This window comes from Oncorhynchus mykiss, chromosome 22 (genome assembly GCF_057628025.1).
Source record: "Oncorhynchus mykiss isolate SJ-2025 chromosome 22, ASM5762802v1, whole genome shotgun sequence".
Classification (NCBI taxonomy): Eukaryota; Metazoa; Chordata; class Actinopteri; order Salmoniformes; family Salmonidae; genus Oncorhynchus; species Oncorhynchus mykiss.
In genome coordinates, this window is record NC_143043.1 from 17101080 (window position 1) to 17115430 (window position 14351).

The 14351-nt window shown below is 45.2% G+C and overlaps 1 protein-coding gene across 6 annotated transcripts in view; it reads left to right on the forward strand.

Moving 5' to 3' along the window:
• LOC110501450 (neurabin-1) overlaps nucleotides 1–10320 on the forward strand; it is a 33950-nt gene extending 23630 nt beyond the window's left edge. For 2 of the 6 annotated variants that reach the window (XM_036958813.2, XM_090215607.1), the window contains exons 6-20: nucleotides 487–619; nucleotides 1300–1458; nucleotides 1568–1621; nucleotides 1847–2076; nucleotides 2693–2789; nucleotides 3147–3264; nucleotides 3959–4104; nucleotides 4303–4633; nucleotides 4817–4868; nucleotides 4944–5015; nucleotides 5153–5354; nucleotides 6387–6431; nucleotides 6911–7027; nucleotides 8262–8450; nucleotides 8875–10320. In XM_036958813.2, the coding sequence (XP_036814708.2) occupies nucleotides 487–619; nucleotides 1300–1458; nucleotides 1568–1621; nucleotides 1847–2076; nucleotides 2693–2789; nucleotides 3147–3264; nucleotides 3959–4104; nucleotides 4303–4633; nucleotides 4817–4868; nucleotides 4944–5015; nucleotides 5153–5354; nucleotides 6387–6431; nucleotides 6911–7027; nucleotides 8262–8450; nucleotides 8875–9033 (2104 nt within the window). In that variant the 3' untranslated portion in view covers nucleotides 9034–10320. The remainder of the gene's footprint in view (nucleotides 1–486; nucleotides 620–1299; nucleotides 1459–1567; nucleotides 1622–1846; nucleotides 2077–2692; nucleotides 2790–3146; nucleotides 3265–3958; nucleotides 4105–4302; nucleotides 4634–4816; nucleotides 4869–4943; nucleotides 5016–5152; nucleotides 5355–6386; nucleotides 6432–6910; nucleotides 7028–8261; nucleotides 8451–8874) is intronic. The other 4 variants (XM_036958814.2, XM_090215608.1, XM_036958815.2 and 1 more) reach the window with 2 other exon arrangements.
• Nucleotides 10321–14351: the final 4031 nt, after the last annotated feature.

Sequence of the window (14351 nt, forward strand, 5' to 3'; positions counted from 1 at the left end):
AGTCCTTATGATCCTAGGTGTGAGCAGCCTCGCCCCCCCCCCCCCCTTGTGTTCTGAGATTAAACATGTGGCCGTCCGGTAGCCTACCAGTAAATGACCTCATAGCTATCGTTTTAAAGTTGTTCGGGTATGACTGGAGGAAAATAAATATCCTTGAGAGATGTTGAAAAAGTAAATGGGTTTGTTTTTATTATTGTATACTGAGTGTGCCTCAAGCCTACACAAAGAGAGCAGGCCCACATAGGGCGCAGGTGAATGATTCACCGCAGGCAAACGACACGCTCACACTCTAGGAAAAGTTCAATAAACAGCTTTAATCCGTTTTGCCTGACATTTACACTGACTCTTATCAGCATGAGTCAGCTATTATGATTGGAACTAAACTGGTATGCCAAGGCTTAGAGCAAAGGGAATGTCATCGACCAGCCAGGCATCTGCTGGTACTACCCCTCTTCACGCTGACCCACCACGCTCTCACACAAACAGCTTTCTGATTGGCCGGGAGAAGCCGGGGACACAGAGCGAGGTGGCGCGTCTGATCAGCGAGACTCTGGAGCAGGAGAAGAGCCAGCAGGAGCAGCAGCACCGGGACGACCCCTACGAACAGTCCACCGAGGAGGTGAGTCACCTGGGCGGCCTCACCCAAACCTGGCCCTTTGGTTAGTCCAGTCGCCACTCCAGCAGGGAAGGTAGCAGTGAATAAGCATGGTGTGTTGTCACCCTGGGGCTGTGTGGGGTGGGGGGGGGGGGGGGGGGGTCTGGAATTGTGCAATGTTTGCTTTTCAAAAGCACAAGCAACCACAAGCCTTTATTTATAGAGGAACTGAGCACAGAGAGGTAGGGCTCCTGGAAAAGCAAGAAAAAGCTTAAGCCTATTGAATCTCTTAAAAGGTGATAAAACATGTCCCGTTGTGGAACATATTTCATACGAGTGCATCTACTTCAATACTGGGCTACTCGTGTACAAGGAGCTGTGTGGTTGGTGGTGGGTGACAAAATGGGCAGATGTTGAATTATTTCTGTGTAGGTATGCAAGTCAATGAGCTGTGTGGGGATTTATGCAGTGTTTTTCCCTGTGTTGCCTCGTGTTCGGGGTTGGTTGTGTGATGGAACATGTTGACGCAGAGATGAGTTTCCTTCTGACACAGGGCTCCCGCTTGGCTCTCCTGCAGGCTGTCACGGTAACACCGGGATATGATGTAGTGATTACCCATACCTCCCCGCTGGGCGCCGAGCCGCAGGGCGCCACGTGGGCGTGGCTAGGTGACTGGCCGTGTGATGTGGTTGGTTATGTTTCAGGAGGAGCACTACGAGGAGGAAGACGGCGAGGAGGAAGATATGCTAAGGTCTAGTTTCCCTGGCGGAAGGACGGTGGAGGTGTTTGACCCGCCGGAGACAGAGGCCATGTTCATGCCCTTCAACATGGACTCCACGCAGATGGGCTTAAAATTCCAGGAGGTATTTCACCTGATAGAATTACCACCACTTTATATTATGGCGGATGTGTAAATGCTTGTGTGAAATGTGCTTGTTTTTGTTACTGAAATGGTTTCTCTCTTTACCCTAGCTCCAACTGAAACACAGCTTAGGAACAGCGGCAATAAACCAACTGAAGGAAAAGGTATGTACATCTGGAGGGCAAGCTACTGTTTCATAAACATGAGTACATATGGGTCAATGCATGGAGCGCAATCTGTCGCCCCGGCCGGTGACCAACCCATAATTGTCGTCTTGTCTGTCTCATCTGACTGACCGTAATGATTTTTGAATACGTTGATTGTACTAGTAGATGAGAAGCCTTTTAGATTTAGGTACTAAAAAAATACATTTCACTCTTCCTCTACAGTTAAGGGCGTCCGAGGAGGACAAAGCATCCAGGGAGACGAGAGTGGCTGAGTTGGAGCAGAAGATTGAGAGCAGCAATGAGAAAATGTTGAATCTGGAAGGGTACTGGCTAGAAGCCCAGGCTCTGTGTAAAACTGTCAACGAGCACCTGTCTGAGAGCCAGAGCCAGTACGAGACGCTGGACAAGAAATACAACAAGGCCAAGAAACTTCTCAAAGACTACCAGCAGAAGTGAGTTGAGTTCACTTGGGGTCAAGTTATTTAGAAGTGCGTTATTTCGAAGTCTCGACTTGTGTTGACCTGTGCTTCCCTCATTCTAAACAAGCTGAAGGCATTCTTCCACTTCCTCTATGCTGAGTCATGTTGTGTAAAAAGTACAGTACAGTGCATTTGGAAAGTATTCAGATCCCTTGACATTTTCCACATTTTATCACGTTACAGCCTTATTCTCAAATGGATTCAATCGTTTTCCCCCCCTCATCAATCTACACGCAATACCCCGTAATGACATTTTTGCAAAAAATTAAATAAGATATCACATGTACATAAATATTCAGACCCTTTACTCAGTACTTTGTTGAAGCACCTTTGGCAGTGATTACAGCCTCGAGTCTTCTTGGGTTTGACGCTACAAGCTTGGCGCACCTGTATTTGGGGAGTTTCTCCCATTCTTCTCTGCAGATCCTCTCAAGCTCTGTCAGGTTGGATGGAGAGCGTTGCTGCACAGCTATTTTCAGGTCTCTCCAGAGATGTTTCGATTGGGTTCAATCGCTGTATGTATGTATGCACTGTATGTCCACACGTCAGTGGAATGATTTTGAAGTCTAATGGTCTGATTCCTTTCCAGGGAGATTGACTTTGTGAAGAAGGAGGAGGAGCTGAAGAAAGTTCTAGATGAGAAGGATCGATGGTACAAGGAGCAGCTTGAAAGCCTGCAGGACCGGGTGAGAGGAACATATTAGTATTTATTTCACCTTTATTTAACCAGGTAGGCTAGTTGAGAACAAGTTCTCATTTACAAATTATGAGAAAGAGACTGGAATATTCTAACAGACGTAGTGGAGACTTAGAGGGTTCAGACCTAGTGGGGAAGGAGAGAGGGTTCCGACCTAGTGGAGAAGGAGAGAGGGTTCAGACCTCGTGGAGAAGGAGAGAGGGTTCCGACCTAGTGGAGAAGGAGAGAGGGTTCAGACCTCGTGGAGAAGGAGAGAGGGTTCAGACCTCGTGGAGAAGGAGAGAGGGTTCAGACCTCGTGGAGAAGAAGAGAGGGTTGATGGTCCGTTCTGTGGTTCTCTCCTCAGATAGCGGTCCTGGAGGGCAGCGGTCCATCTGCTGACTTTGCAGAGGAAAGACGATGGAGCAGCCAGGGGAGTGAAGGCCCGGTCACCAACACACAGTCTGTGGACTCTCTACTGTTAGGTAAGTAGGAGTCTAGTAGCCATCCTCCATTTACCACTAAAAGAGGGCAAGAGTGTGGATACATCTCAAATGACACCCTTGTTAACTATACACTGAGTGCACAAAACATTAGGAACATGACAGGATGACCAGGTGAAAGCTACGATCCCTTATTGATGTCAGCAACTTGACACCAACTGTGGGAAGCATTGGCGTCAACATGGGTCAGCATCCCTGTGGAACGCTTTCGACACCTCGTGGAGTCCATGCAACGACTATTGAGGCAGTTCTGAGGGCAAAAGGAGGTACAACTCAATATTAGATGTTTTCCTAATGTTTTGTGCACTCAGTGAACAAGTGGGCCCTGACCAGAAGTAGTTCACTAAATAGGGAATAGGGAGGCAGCGTGTGTACCTCGTGTAGTAGTGATCGAGAAAAAAAGTGATAGTCACTTATGGCAGTATTATTTTGGGATCGTGAGCCGACATGTTTTCACCACTTTTATTTCCCCGACTGATCGAAACTCGTCTTCTCCTGTTCTCGTCTCTCTGCAGCAGACTCATAGTCAGCAATATGGTTGGCACATCAAATCGCAATTAAAATCTGAGTACTGAATCGTATCAGCAGGAAGGCGACATCGTATCATGAGGTCCCTGACAATTCCCAGGCCTTACTGTCTACTGTACCGAGCTGTGTTTTTGTCCCTCCCCCACAGATACAGACTGGAGCGAGCTGGTCCCTGAGACTGACCGCTTGGACACCAGTGCACACAAGGCCAAGGGATTACTGGCCCCAAGGAGGAATCGTCCGTCTCGCAACAAACTGAAGGAGAACCTTGGCGCGTCCCCTTGCCAGTCGCAGGTCAGCTCAGAATGTTCTCTCGTTCATTTTGGGAAGTAATATCAGGGTGAATAGTACCAGCTAATTCAAAGACACATCCTTCCTCATCTCCTTCTGTTGACTGCGTGTTCAATACCAATGCTCACGTGGGTCAGTCCCGTCACGGAGACACTGTTTTGTCTCTTTAGTCAACACTGCTGACGGTGTCTTTCCCTCCAGGAGAACAAGGAAGAGGAGGAGGATGCAGAGGAGGACTATGCCAGGAAGAGGAGGTCCATCCAGGAGAGCCTGTCCCTGCCGGTGCCCATCTGTTACCCTGGGAACGGCCAGAAGGACGAGATCCCCGAGGCTGGGGAGAGACCCAGGAGCAAGCTGGAGCTCTCCAGCAGCTCCTCCCTGCCCCCGTCCCAGAGAAACAGCACCGAGAGTGGGAGCAGTCCTTCTCTGTCGCCGCCTAAAGATACCGCTTTGCTCTCGCCACACTCCCCCTCAGGGCTCCAGCGCAATGTGAAGAAACGGGAGTCCAGGGGGAAGGGCAAGGAGCTCAAAGGTACTGTCCCATATCCAGAGATCAGTCTGCTGACCACAGCATTCTCCTCACGCAGTACATTTCCAAAACAAGATGTTGCTACTATCGCCACTGACTGTCACCATATTGATGTGTCTCTTACTGGCTCTCTGCTTGCAGCAGTTGATGTAAATATGTTATTTTGAAAATGTGACTCTGTTACAGATGAGACAAATGAGAGTTCTTCAGCAGGAAAACCCAAAAAGACGATTTTTGGGTAAGTGCCTGAGAGAATGATTTTGTTTTCAATTTTGTCAGTCCTGTGTTATCTAAAGCTTTTGAAAACCAACAGTGGCCTTCGGAAGTCTGGTGGCAAAGGGAAGAAACATGACAAGGAGGCGATGCGAGCATCTCTGGACAGCAGGTATGTCTTGTCACTATGCCTACCGTGTCACCACATCCTGGCTATGTCATCACCGTACACTCACAGCTCTGCTATTGAAGAGACAATATGTCATTTGGAGACTTAAGCTTATTTTTCTTAATTTTCCTAATGCCCAGGGGTTCTGCCGAGCTCCTGGAGGAACCTGGAGGGAACCTGTCCCCCTCTGAGTCCATGACCTCTATACCCACCTGTATGCCCTTCTCCTGGTTTGGGGACAGAGACCGAGACAGGGACAAGGAGCCTTCGTCCTCCAGCAGCAGCCTACCATACGCAGCCACTGAGACCAGCAGCGAGCAGAGCCAGGACCGCAAAAACAAGGTAAGCACGCGCACGCGCCCCTCAGCTGACCCCGGGCAAAAGACGGGAAGAAAAAGCCCTCGTAATCTAGACACAGATGTTCAGTAAATTCAGGATCGCCGGTAACAAACAAGAAGCAGAAGACATTTGCATTGAGGAGAGGATTGTATGAAGCCATTTGAATTAGTATGCCAAATCCAGCCGGGACTCAAAATGACATTTCATTAGCTACTACTAAAGCCATGTATTTAAAGGGTTGGGCCAGTAAGGGTTTCTGCGTTTACGAGGCATTTGCATGACACCTCAACATTCTATGGCAGCCATGTTAGCCAGCCATTAACATTACATGGGGGATGATTTAAACAATGCTATGCAACTGAGTATTCAAAATTCTAAAAGTTGGCCTAACTCTCGAAATAAATGGCTCTGGCTACTACAAAGTGAAATGGAATGCCTTCACTGTGTCACTGAACTGACCCCTATTTCTGGACCAATTCATGCCAGTAATAAGTCAGTGATTCTTTGATCAGTAGTCCACAGTTCAAGGTTTCTGCTCTGCATGGAAATAAATAGAGAATCCAGTCAAGAGATGTGCAGCGGCCGGCCGGCCGGCCGGCGTCGTGTTTCCCAGCGAGGGATGATGACATTGCAGTTCAAAAGTAGTGCCCTATATAGGGTGCTTTTTGAGACGCTGATTGGTTATTAATCAGAGAGAGAGAGGAGGAGGATTCACTGGCATTTCAATGGCTTAGCAACCACAGAATTATCCCCATTTTGAAATGCATCTACTCAAAACAGGCCTGACTAATTCACAACCAGGCTGCCTGGGGTGTAGATGGAGGCCAACAGCACCAGGGCTATGGGGAGATAGTGGGCAGTGTGTGGGGAGTGTTGGCCACAAACAGGGTCTCCCCTGGTTCTGCTGGCTGGGATTCTACTTCTCGGAGTCTGTGCCCCATGGTCCTGTGCCAGCCAGAGCAGTGTGATCCACAGTGTAAAGTAGGGAGAACGACCTGACAAGCTCGCTCACTAACAGTCCTTCTTTCAAAACAGACAAATCTCTCCTGGTCCTCTTTGTTCAGTCGCTCGTTAGATTTGGTACAGTATGATTTCCTTTTTATCCCCCCCCCCCCAATCTTAGAGGAGCTTGTAGACTAGAACTAACCCTTCATCTAGTGTTGTGATTGTTCATTTCGCATCTAGATCATACTAATTATACCCCCAAATTGATTTGTGTCGTCGTAGTGGACTTGGGTTTGTGGTAGTGTGTCGAGCATTCTAAATCTAACCTTTCACACTCATATCATACGCGACTTGATGATTAGAATTAAGTGTCGTAGTAGAAGTAGTTTGTTTGTCTTAGGAATCAATCGATCCTTCACAAGCTTGCAAGCGCGCCACTTTCTCTTCAGAAAATGCACTGTTCTAGTTCTCAACCTAAGGTTCCATGTTTTACCGGTACTACTGTGGATCCCCTTCCTCCCTAGAGCTTTTACTCCCCAGAGTAAAGACCTGTTGTTTACCCACCCATGTGTTTGTCTAGTTAATGCGTTCCTCCTTGTTTCCGCTTGTTCCAGAGTTTGTCAGTCATAGACGATTCAAACCCTGGCAGCCCCAGTTCAGACATCGCAGGCTTAGTTGCAGAGCCCAATCTGCCTGGGCGTTCACATACTTTAGTCTTCTCGTCCAGTGAGGTGAGTGCTCTCTCTCTCTCTCTCTCTTTGTTCCACGTCCACAAAAGCCCGTGTGGGATGGTGCTGCTCAGATGTCTCTGCATGCTCTTTGCCCCCCCCGTGCGGCTGTGATGATGGAATTGTGAATGGCCGCCGGAGAGTGAAGTTGCATGTGTGTGATGAAGTTGTCTGTGTGGTGTTAAAAGACGTTTCTGTCTTTAGCTTCGGGTCCTTGATGTGCAAGTCAGCTTGCCGAACTAGCAGAAGAGGCTCCTTGGTTAGACCGTAGAATGATCTGTGCTGCTCCTGTGTCTGTTTAGTGGAAAGGAACATCCCTTTGTATATGGTGTTCGGATTGTGTGTATGGCTGTGTTTTGTGTATATGGTGTTCGCATTGTGTGTATGGCTGTGTTTTGTGTATATGGTGTTCGCATTGTGTGTATGGCTGTGTTTTGTGTATATGGTGTTCGGATTGTGTGTATGGCTGTGTTTTGTGTATATGGTGTTCGCATTGTGTGTATGGCTGTGTTTTGTGTATATGGTGTTCGCATTGTGTGTATGGCTGTGTTTTGTGTATATGGTGTTCGCATTGTGTGTATGGCTGTGTTTTGTGTATATGGTGTTCGCATTGTGTGTATGGCTGTGTTTTGTGTATATGGTGTTCGCATTGTGTGTATGGCTGTGTTTTGTGTATATGGTGTTCGCATTGTGTGTATGGCTGTGTTTTGTGTATATGGTGTTCGCATTGTGTGTATGGCTGTGTTTTGTGTATATGGTGTTCGCATTGTGTGTATGGCTGTGTTTTGTGTATATGGTGTTCGCATTGTGTGTATGGCTGTGTTTTGTGTATATGGTGTTCGCATTGTGTGTATGGCTGTGTTTTGTGGCTGTACGGCTTATCTTGTAGGTGTTTCAGTCGATAAGTGATTTTTATTTATACTCAGATAAACGTTAAGACCAAAGCCCTGCCTACTACACTCAAACAAGCCAGGTAGAACAAAACAAACATGCTCCGTCTACATGTCGTGGCCTCTTCCACTTAACAGCACTGTGACAAACTGAATTGACCAGTGCGCACACAGCTTCTTTAAAAAAAAAAAAAATGGGATTTGTCACTTTGCACCGTGCCATGATATTTTGATATTGTGCTTACGTATTGTCATGTAACTGACATTGATTCGCTCTTTAATACATTATTGCTACTGTTTTTTTGTTCGTTTTCTTGGGATGGCATGTGTTTCTTGGTGTTCCGTAGACCCTGGATGACGAGCCAGTGCCCACAGGGAAGGAGTACCAATGGCAGAACCGCCCCGTCTCCGAGTGGACCAATCAGCAAATCTGTCACTGGTTGATGGGCATGAACATGGACCAATACACGCCTGAGTTCACTGCCAAGGGTGTGGATGGACATCAGCTCATGCACCTGGACAGTGACAAGTTGAAGGTGAGAGGGCATCACAAGCAACAAGGCCAAATGAAAATGTAAAGGTAGACACAGCGATAGGACATAGATGTACAAAGCATAGTGGGTCAATTTCTGTGACAACTAAGAGCGTTGAAGCGCGAGGCTTCACTTCTCCAGTGTTTTAGTGCCCTGGCTACCACGCTGTGGACGGCGTGGGAACCGTTGCACATGGGCAGATACTGTGCGAGAGCGAAGTCTTGCATCATCTCGATATCAGTCAGGTTTCTAATCTTTGACTGCCACCTAATGGCCAAACATAAACAGGGTGAATTGCACAATGATTTACACGAACACGGTGCATAAGGACAATTACACATAAGAAACAAGAGGAAATTGTCCGATGTTTATATGCATTTCAGAAAGTAGTGTTCTAGAATGTGACCCGTGATGTTTGTCCCCTCAGGCCCTGGGTGTGTCCAGCCAGAGTGACCGGGCCACCATCAAGAAGAAGCTGAAGGACATGAGGAAGGCCCAGGAGAAGCTGGAGAAACAGAGGGAGAAAAGGGAGAAGGAGGCACGACGCAGTGGGAGGCTGCCTCTCAACACTGACTCTGTCTGCTGAGCTGCCCTACAGGTGACCCCCACTCTCTGTCGTAACATAACCCAATGTCCCTCGGGCGAGGCTGGACATTCAACGACCCCCTGTATCTGTTCTGTTTCGCCTATAGGCCTACGTAAGTGCCATCCACTTCACAGTAGTTACTAAGAGAGCACAAGCACAGTCACACACAGTACTGAGACTATAATGGCCAGTAATGATTAATGCTAGCATAACAGTGTTGATTTAATGTGCCAATTGGAAGAATCATCTGAAAATAGCCCTATTTGTCACTGGGTTATTCACAAGAACACACAAAGCCGGCTTTGCTTTTTTAATCAAATCAAACACACTGACGGTCCTGTTTCCAGCCGTATCTGTATCACGTCATCATTGTGATAGATTGGGGGAAACGATGAATTCTGAAAGTGATACTGTAATATTGACAAGTGTTGGTGGGGATATGACCAAGAACAAAACCCAACATGTTTTTTTTTACCACTATAAAGCTATAAAGTACTTTTATCCATTTGAAAAGTTTCCAGATATGTAGTTGCAGCATTTGTGCACATTTACAACAATTGGAATGAATTCAGTACGGCTTTGTGTTTTTTTTTTTAGATTGTATTTTTGCTAGCATAACTTTCCTGTAACCATGTACAGATCTTTTCTTGCAGGAACTTTGTACAGTTATTGAGATAAAAGCACTATATTGTCTTTTAAGCTTCAAAGCGTGAGAAAGTGTATACGTTGTTTTATTAACTGCATAACTTTTTTTTTTAAATAATTACGGTTCATAATTTTATATATACTTTTTCTACTAAGTAGAATAGCCACTAGGATGAGAGAATTTTTTTTGCTAAATGAAAGGAATCAAGTAATGACAACGAACAATGCTGCTGATCCCCTCCCCAACTGTGCCTGTTTCGAGAATGGAGGATGTACTACTATGTGGTCTTATTGTACCGAATAGGTTTACGTGTTGCTGAGATGGTACCAAGACATGCAATATTATTGTACACTGCATGCACTGCTTGCTGACAGGGTGTGGGGTCCATGGAAGTGTGTGCGCCTGTGACAATAAATCCATTGAATGGTTGGCTGTGTCTGTTGGGTGCATGTTGAGCTTGTCCATACCCAAGCATTTCTTTCAATGTACATTCTAAATTCAAGAATGATTCGTTTATATTTTGGATGTAAAAACACTAGTTTAATTCCCTCCACTTGTTCTAATACAAAGAGCTAGATCTTATTATTCTATTCTTGGTACATATTGTAAAAGCAACATAAAATAAACAAATTCTCACACCAGATTCTGTTGTGGGTGTATGTTGTGCTTTACTAGGAGGTCTAATGGTTTTTGCATTCAAGAGATGGCAGATTGCTAAGTTCAACAAATGGACACTTTAATAGTCAACACAATACAAACACTATATATACAAAAGTATGTGGACATCCCTTCAAAAAATGTGTGGATTCGGCTATATCAGCCACACCCGTTGCTGACAAGTGTATAAAATTGAGCACACAGCCATACAATCTCCATAGTCACATTGGCAGTAGAATGGCTTTACTGAAGAGCTCAGGGTCTTACAACGTGGCACCGTCATAGGATGCCACCTTTCCAACAAGTCAGTTTGTCAAATTCCTGCCCTGGTCAACTGTAAGTGCTGCTTTTGTGAAGTGGATATGTCTAGGAGCAACAACGGCTCAGCCGCGAAGTGGTAGATGATGCAAGCTCACAGAACGGGACTGTGGATGTCCATCACCCATTTAGTTTGATATGTTACGAATTATCAAAATGTATGAATGTTTTAAGAATTCTAGCTAGCTGGCTAACATTAGCTGGGTTAGGGAAAGGGTTAGCTAACATGCTAAGTAGCGAAAAAGTAGCAAGTAGTTAAAGAATTGCTAAAGTCATCTGTGATGAGATTGGAACATGCAACCTTTGGGTTGCTAGACATTCGCGTTATATGTCCACCCTACTTTCGTTTTGGCCTTAAGCAACCATCTATCTTATGTACCTGTACCAAACGTAACATATCTTACTAATTTGAGTGTCCAGAATTTACATTTACTATGTTAAGTGTAGTGTGTGAGACCACCAGAGCTGCCGGAAACAGGTTCCACTTACACCGAACAAAAATATAAACGCCACATGTAAAGTGTTGGTCACGTTTCATGAGCTGAAATAAAATATCCCAGAAATGTTTCATACGCTCAAAAAGCTTATCTCAAAAATGTTGTGCTCAAATTTGTTTACATCCCTGTTAGTGAGCGTTTCTCCTTCGCCAAAATAATCCTTCCACCTGACAGTTGTGGTATATCAAGAAGCTGATTAAACAGCGTGATCGGCCACTTTAAAATGTGCAGTTTTGTCACGCAACACAATGCCACAGATGTCTCATATTGAGAGAGCGTGCAATTGCAAAACCGATTGCAGAAATGTCCACCAGAGCTGTTGCCAGAGGATTTGATGTTCATTCCTCTACCAAAAGCTGCCTCCAATGCCGTTTTAGAGACTTTGGCAGTATGTCCAACCGGACACACCTTCAAATTAGTGTATTTGGCTATTTCAGCCACACCCATTGCTGACAGGTGTATCAAAATCGAGCACACAGCCATGCAATCTCCATAGACAAACACCAGTAGAATGGCCTTACTGAAGAGCTCAGTGACTTTCTATGTGGCACAGTCATAGGATGCCTTTCCAACATGTCAGTTTGTCAAATGTATGCCCTGCTAGAGCTACCCCGATGAACTGTAAGTGCTGTTATTGTGAAGTGGAAAAGTCTAGGACCAACAACAGCTAAGCAAACGAAGTGGTAGGCCACACAAGATCACTGAACGGGACCGCCAAGTGCTGAAACAAATGGCGCGTAAAAATTGTCTGTCCTTGGTTGTAACACTCACTACCGAGTTCCAAATTGCCTCTGGAAGCAACATCAGCACAAAAACTGTTTATTTGGGAGCATCATGAAATTAGTTTCCATAGCAGGGAAGCCGCACACAAGCCTGAGATCACTATGCGCAATGCCAAGCGTGGGCTGGAATGGTATAAAGCTCGCCGCCATTGGACCCAGGAGCAGTGGAAAACACGTTCTCTGGAGTGATGAATTATGCTTCACCATCTAGCAGTCTGACAGACTAATTTTGGTTTGGCGGATGCCAGCAGAATGCTACATACCTGTATGCATAGTGCCAATTGTAAAGTTTGTTTGAGAAGGAATAATGGTCTGGGGCTGTTTTTCATGGTTCGGGCTAGGCCCCTTAGTTCCAGTGAAGGGAAATCTTAACGCTACAGCATACATTCTAGATGATTCTGTGCCTCCAACTCTGTGGCAACAGTTTGGTGAAGGCCCTTTCCTGTTTCAGCATGACAGTGCCCCTGTACACAAAGCGAGGTCCATACAGAAATGGTTTGTCAAGATCGGTGTGGGAGAACTTGACTGATCTGCACAGTGTCCTGACCTCAACTCTATTGAACACCTTTGGCATGAATTGGAACCCTGACTGCAAGCCAGGCCTAATAGCCCAACATCAGTGCCCAACCTAACTAATGCTCTTGTGGCTGAATGGAAGCAAGTTCCCGCAGCAATGTTGCAACATCTAGTGGAAAGCCTTCCCAGAAGAATGGAGGCTATTATAGCAACAAGAGGGGGACCAACTCCATATTAATGCCCATGATTTTGGAATGAGATGTTCGACGAGCAGGTGTCTAAATACTTTTGGTCATGTAGTGTAAATACAACCATGCAAAAGTCATAACTGGCAATTCTGTACTGACGATATGTATTAGTTAAACAGGTAAACAATGATACCAACTGGCAACAGACAAGTTCCTTACTTCTTCCACTTCCCTACTCCATTTTTGTGGTAATGCTGCAACCCGTTGGTTATCATTTTGGATAGAGCAGACATTTCCATATATTTTTGTTAATTGAATGTGTGACTTAAATCCACCAGTCCTATTTATGATATAATTTACAAAGATCTTTATCTCTAATTATATCATCAATTAGTATATTTGAGTTTAACCATAATATTTGTTCTGTCTTTTCTGGTGGATTAAATTGAAATTGCAACCAGCTTTATATGGCTTGTTATAAAAAATAGTGATATTTTGGAGACAATTTCATTTTCCAATAATCTAAAGTGAGCGGTTGTAATCTGAGTAAAGGGGAAAAGGACATTCTTGAACACGGGATGAGCCATTGTTACTAATCTGCTTTAAGTACAGCTTTTCTATGACTGAAGATTTTAGAGGTCCTATGCTTTAATATTTAATCATTTCTGCCCTCCAAATTCATATTCATTATATAAATAGGCCCATTTCAATTTATTCTGGCTTGCCATTCCAAATAAAGACATTTGGGGGTTGTATATCATTTGATTTACACAACATGCCTACCACTTTGAAGATGCAAAATATTTTTTATTGTGAAACAAACAAGAAATAAGACAAAAAACAGAACTTGAGCATGCATAACTATTCACCCCCATAAATAATCAATACTTTGTAGAGACACCTTTTACAGCAATTACAGCTACAAGTCTCTTGGGGTATGTCTCTGTAAGCGTGGCACATCTAGCCACTGGGATTTTTGCCCATTCTTCAAGGCAAAACTGCTCCTGCTCCTTCAAGTTGGATGGGTTCTGCTGGTGTACAGCAGATTGAGGTCTGGGCTTTGACTAGTCCATTCCAAGACATGTAGATGTTTCCCCTTAAACCACTCAAGTGTTGCTTTAGCAGTATGCTTAGGGTTATTGTCCTGCTGGAAGGTGAACCTCCGTCCCAGTCTCAAATCTCTTGAAGACTGAAACAGGTCTTCCCTCAAGAATTTCCCTGTATTTAGCACCATCCATCACTCCTTCTATTCTGACCAGTTTCCCAGTCCCTGCCGATGAAAAACATACCCACAGCATGATGCTGCCACCACCATGCTTTACTGTGGGGATGGTGTTCTCGGGGTGATGAGCGGTGTTGGGTTTGCGCCAGACATAGCGTTTTCCTTGATGGCCAAATAGCTCAATTTTAGTCTCCCACATGCCTTTTGGCGAATACCAAATGTGTTTGTCTATTTTTTTCTTTAAGCAATGGCTTTTTTCTGGCTCCTCTTCTGTAAAGCCCAGCTCTGTGGAGTGTACGGCTTAAAGTGGTCCTATGGACAGATACTCCAATCTCCGCTGTGGAGCTTTGCAGCTCCTTCAGGGTTATCTTTGGTCTCTTTGTTGCCTCTCTGATTAATGCCCTCCTTGCCTGGTCTGTGAGTTTTGGTGGGTGGCCCTCTCTTGGCAGGTTTGTTGTGGTGCCATATTCTTTCAATTTTTTAATAATGGAT